The 6,054-nt window shown below is 42.6% G+C and overlaps 1 protein-coding gene across 1 annotated transcript in view; it reads right to left on the bottom strand.

Annotated features, from left to right (window-relative positions):
- Positions 1-2,573: 2,573 nt before the first annotated feature.
- Positions 2,574-6,054, bottom strand: part of bcas3 (BCAS3 microtubule associated cell migration factor) — a 640,166-nt gene continuing 636,685 nt past the window's right edge. The window contains exon 23 of the mRNA XM_037677974.1: positions 2,574-3,369. Coding sequence (XP_037533902.1) covers positions 3,221-3,369 — 149 coding nt within the window. The 3' untranslated portion in view covers positions 2,574-3,220. The remainder of the gene's footprint in view (positions 3,370-6,054) is intronic.

Raw genomic sequence — 6,054 nt, 5'->3', positions numbered from 1 at the left:
GGTACAGGTCTGTCGTGGTGAAGAGAGAGCTGAGTCAAAAGGCAAAGCTCTCAATTTACAGATCGATCTGCGTTCCTACCCTCATCTATGGTCATGAGCTTTTGGTTGTGACCGAAAGAACGAGACCTCGGATACAAGCAGCCAAAATTAGTTTTCTCCACAGGGTGTCTGGGCTCTCCCTTAGAGACAGGGTGAGAAGCTCGGTCATCCAGGAGGGACTCAGAGTAGAGCCGCTGCTTCTCCATGTCGAGAGGAGCCAGTTGAGGTGGCTCGGGCATCTGGTTAGGATGCCTCCTGGACGCCTCCCCACCGGGAGGATATATATATATATATATATATAAAATTAACATGAAGACCCCACTCACGGACCACTTCCTGCCTGCAGGCGACTTCAGTCCGGCCCGCCAGGGAGTTCATAAAAGAACAAGTGTTCTGGGTTTGGGTGTTAGGTTTGGGATGGGTACTGTTTATTGCTTTTATGATTCAATACAACAAAATTAACCAATTAAAAGATAACAGATCATTTAATATCATTCAACAATTTCATGCCGGATCAATAAAGTTCTACCTTGTCTCTTATCTTAATACTTGCATTATTTACAGAATGACATTAACTGGCCCGGCCCCTGAACCGCTGGCTCTTAGTAACTGTGGCCCCTGAGCCGATTTGTTGAATAGCTCTGAAATAGATATAACTTCCCCAATCAACAATAACAACAACAACCACAACAACAACAAACATCATGAGTTTACTCAGCATGAGTCAACTCTTGGTTCCTGTCAAATGAAGGTCCAGCTTTGATGATGTCGTTTAAAGTTCTGTGTTAAGTGCAGCTGTTCTGTGATGTCACTAAAATATAAACAGCTTTTCAAAGAAAGAAAAGATCAAAAACAGTTTTTATAACGTCTTCGTGTTTGAAACGTGAATTGACGACTGTGTTGTTTCGTCAACAGGAAGTGTTGACTCCAGAGCAGCAGAAACAAACAACGAGCACAGAGTTCGTCCAGAGCACATTTATTTTTCACACGTTCACACCTCCTGCAGCTACTACACAAGTTCTGGAGGTCCGTTTCAAACATCAGTCCTGTCTGCAGACAGCAGCGCACGTGAAGCAGGTTAGTTTCAACATCTAGAGCTTGGTGCAGAAACAAATGGTCAGAAAGTACAAACCACGAAAACCACTACGGAATTACTCTACAATCAAAAGTTAGTGTGTGGAAACACTGAGCTACATGGAAAATAACAAAGACCAAGTACATCCAAGTAAATAATGTCAGAGAAGTGAAACCAGCTCATCTGGACAGTTTCTTACTGGGAGAAACGTTTCTTCAGACTGAGGCCTGTCACCAACATCTGTCATACAAACAGCACCTCCTTGACGTGTTTCAAACCAGCTGCTGTGGACTTCACAGGAACTGGTTTTAAACCTGCAGGATGGACCATCAGTCTCAAACAATCCATGCATCCATTCATCCATGCATCCATCCATCCATCCATCCATTCATCTTCCTCTTGTTCTGGACTCAGGTCTCAGGGGCAGCTTCTTGATCAGGGAGGTCCAGACATCTCTTCCAGTTTATCTGGGAGGACTCCAAGGTCTTCCCAGACCAACAGAGAGACGTAGTCCCTCCAGCGTGTCCTCCCAGTCGGACATGGCCGAAGCACCTCCCTAGGGAGGCACCCAGGTTTCATCCTTACCAGATGCCTGAACCACCTCAACTGGCTCCTCTGGATGTGGAGGAGCAGAGGTTCTACTCTGAGTCTCTCCTGATAACTGAACTTCTCCCGCTGTCTCTGAGGGAGAGTCCAGCTCCTGCAGAGGAAACTCATTTCAACCTCCTGGATCCACGATCTCATTCTTTCAGTCTCTACCCAGAGTTCATCACCAGAGGTGAGGGGAGGAATGTAGACTGACCAGTAAACAGAGATCTTTATCTTACAGCTCAGCTCCCTCTTCACCACAACGGACCGGCACAGAGTCCACAATACTGCAGATGCAGCATAAATTCATCTGTCAATCTCACGCTCCATTCTTTCCTCCCTCGTGAACAAAACCCTGAGATACTTGAACTCCTCTAGTTGAGGCAGAACCTCACCCTCGACCTGAAGAGAACAATCCACCCTGTTCTGACTGAGGACCATGACCTCAGATTCCAGTGCAGAACAATCAAATGTTGTAGGCAAGATGGCCACTGACTACTCACTGAACCAGCCTGAGGACAACCTGGACAAAATGGTTTAAAAATAAAGAGGGGTTGATGATTTAACTTCTTTAGTGATTATTTACCTGGATGACTGAGCATACTTAGTTGTTTTGTTTTTTGAACCATTTTGTCCAGGTTGTCCTCAGGCTGGTTCTGTGAGTAGTCAGCGGCCATCTTGCCTAAAACATTTGATTGTTCTGCGCTGATGATGGATTGTTTGAGACTGATGGTCCATCCTGCAGGTTTAAAACCAGTTCCTGTGAAGTCCACAGCAGCTGGTTTGAAACACGTCACGTAGGTGCTGTTTGTATGACAGATGTTGGTGGCAGGCCTCAGACTGAAGAAACGTTTCTCCCAGTAAGAAACTGTCCAGATGAGCTGGTTTAACCTTTTTGTGACTGAGCTAGATGATTTGAGAAAGATATTTTCCTAAACATGGAAATGACGCCTCCAACATGGCATTGTGTCTTTACCGCAGCTGTTGTCCAAAATGGACTTACAGGAACATCAAAGGAAGGAAATTCAATAGAAAACATGTAGTGAGCGTGCACAAGCATTTTTTATGTTTTATTTTCTTTGAGCTCATAGACAATAGAAACACCCCCACATTTAAACACAGTCAGAAAATTATGGCTGCTGCTGGTGGTGGTGTGTGTGTGTGTGTGTGTGTGTGTGTGTGTGTGTGTGTGTGTGGGGGGCTCTTCAACACAACAGCCTGCGTTAAATGAATACTAAAAATGTGGGTTATCTTTAATCTCAGTCGATCAAAGTTTGGAACAGTTAAATTTATGATTTTTCAAACGTCTCTGACTGAATTCCTCTAAACTTTCCTTTTTCAGCTTGATTTACTTTAAAATGGTCACATTAACAACAAACCTAAAATCTGCTAAAGTTCCAACAAACAAAATCCTGACTCCAAACCCGGGAAGAGACTCCTAAAACTGGATCTTTTGATCGACGGCACAGTCGTTCCAGTGTGACATGTGACGGTGGCTCAGCACACACACGTGGGCCTCTATGGGAGGTTGGTGGGGAAGAGGCTCAGCGGCTGGCTCTCGTTGGTGGGCAGGGGAGAGCGGTATCCTTCGAAGTTGCGTGGGATACTGCCGCTGGTGGATCCGGAGCTGTTGCTGAGGGTCTCGATGCTGCCCTCCCTCTGCAGCTCTGCAGGGACACAAAACAAACCAGAGCGCTCATGTGTCGAGCCAACGTTCACTGACCGAGCAGACAAAACACGGCTCCATTTCTTATCTTTTGTTGTGATTTATGAATTGATCTTGGCCCTGACTACTGAAACACCTTCATGGAAAGTCAGCTCATGTGCAGGTTATGTTTTTATTGTCCGTGCGTGAAATGATGCTAAGAAGAGATCAACGTTCAGGCTCAGAAAAGCCACAAAGTGTTCGCAGAGCTGTTTCCACTCTGAGGATGTTTGAGCGAACAGTGATAATCTTAGAGTCAGGCTAATTTGTCAGGAACATTTTGTAGCCATACAACTGCTTTAAACACATTTTATAACAAAACTGTACGTTTTGTTTCTTGTTTTAATTAGTTCCTTTGTGCACATGCTGTTCTCTGGTAAAGGTCATTAAAATTTGGGTTAGTTAACTTGTCCCCAAAGACAGATTTACCGTTTTGTTTTCAGTTATATATAAATATATATCAATATTATAAATTCAATTATAAAAAAAAAAAAAAAAAAAAAAAAAAAAAAATTATAAAATGGAAACAAGTACTCCAACAAAACTTTCTGTTGAGGATTTTTATGGACTGTATTTATACAACGCCTTTCTATCTTATGAAGACAATCAAACCTCTTCACAACAATCTGTCTCATTTATCCATTCATACATCATACAGGGGCGGCTGTGGCTGAGTGGTTAGAGCAGTCGTCCTCCAATACGAGAGTTGGGGGTTCGAATTCACCAGCAGTCACATGCCGAGGTGTCCCTGGGCAAGACACTGATCCCCTCATAGCCTCTGATGTGTGTCCCATCAGTGTTTGAATGTGATAAAGCTCTGATTAGTCTCTTTAGGATGATTTGTTCAATTATCTTTGTAGAGATCTAGTATAGAGCTGTTTGAATGGGTAAATGAGGCACAGATTTTTGTAAAGAGCTTTGAGTATCTTGATCAGATAGAAAGGCGCTATATGAGTACAGTCCATTTACCATTTACCATTTATCCAACAGGAGGCTTGTTCCTATTTCAGGGGTCACCACAGTGAGTCATCCTCCTCTATCTCACTTTGTCCTCACTCAAAATACCATCATGTCCTCACTAACTGTATCCGTTTATCTTCTCTTTGGTCTTCCTCTATGTCTTTTTCCTGGCAGCTGCATTTCTAACATTTCTCTACCAATATATCCATTGTCCCTACTCTGGACATGTCCAAACCAATGTCCCTGCTCTGGACTGTCCAAACCATCTCAACCTGGCCTCTCTAACTTTATATCCCAGTTGTTCAACCTGTGCTGTACCTCTGATGATCTCATTCCTGATCTTCTCCATCCTTGTCACTCCTAAGGAGAACCTCAACATCTTCATTTCTGCTACTTCCAGTTCTTTCTCCTGTCTTTTTTGTCCAAGTCTCTTTCTCCAGACCATACAACATAGCTGGTATCACCAATTAAATTAAATTAAATTCAATTCAATTCAGTTTATTTTTAAAGCGCCAAATCACAACAAAGTTGTCTCAGGGCACTTTACAGGAACATTCACATAAAAGCCAATTAGTAAAGTTCTCTATCTAAGGAATGTAGCAGACAAGTTGAATCTTGGCTTCGTTGCAGTCTCCCATCCTGAGCAAGCACAGTGGAGACAGTGGAAATAAAAACTCCATTTAACAGGAAGAAACCTCCAGCAGAACCAGCTCAGGACAAGAGACCATCTGCTTTGACCGGCTGGTTTGAGAGGACAGGAAGGAGAGACAGACGAACACAGAATGGTAGGTCATTTAGGTCCAGGTCTATCTGAAAGACAAAAACCATGTTAAGGATAGAAAAACTAATCACAAATACAAAACAGGTTGTGCAGAGTAAGTAAAGACAGTAGCAGAGTGAAAATTGTGGTCAGTTTGTCCTCCAGCAGGCTAAGCCTATAGCAGAATACTAACTATAGGATTTAGCAAAAAGGAAAGTATTAAGCCCAATTTTAAAACTGGACAATGTGTCAGCCTCACGGACAGAGATTGGAAGTTGGTTCCACTAGAGAGGAGCCTGAGAACAGAAAGATCTGCCTCCCATTCTGTTTTAGTAAATTCTAGGAACCACAAGTAAACCAGCAGTCTGAGAGTTAAGTGCTCTGTTAGGAAAATATGGAAAAATAAGATGTAATATAAGATGGAGCTAGGTTGTTGAGAGCTTTGTAGGTAAGAAGTAAGATTTTGAAATCTATTCTGGATTTGACAGGGAGCCAATGGAGAGAAGCTGAAACTGGAGAGAGATGATCTCTCCCAATAACTCCAGTTAAGACTCTGGCAGCAGCATTTTGGATCAACTGAAAACTGGGAATGGGTAAATGAGAACACAGATTGTTGTAAAGAGCTTTGAGTATCTTGATCAGATAGAAAGGAGCTACATAAGTTCAGTCCATTTACTATTTACTATTCATACATGCCTCTACTACACACATTCATACACACTCTACTACACACATTCATACAACACTCTACTACACACATTCATACACACTCTACTACACACATTCATACAACACTCTACTACACACATTCATAGAGCACTCTACTACAAAAAATTAATACACACTCTACTACACAGATTCATACACACTACTACACACATTCATACACCCTTTACTACACACATTCATACACACTTTACTACACAC

Source organism: Nematolebias whitei, chromosome 6 (genome assembly GCF_014905685.2).
Source record: "Nematolebias whitei isolate Nwh7 chromosome 6, NemWhi1, whole genome shotgun sequence".
Taxonomy (NCBI): Eukaryota; Metazoa; Chordata; class Actinopteri; order Cyprinodontiformes; family Rivulidae; genus Nematolebias; species Nematolebias whitei.
The sequence above is the reverse complement of the archived record's forward strand: the minus strand, read 5'-3'. Positions and strand labels throughout refer to the sequence as shown.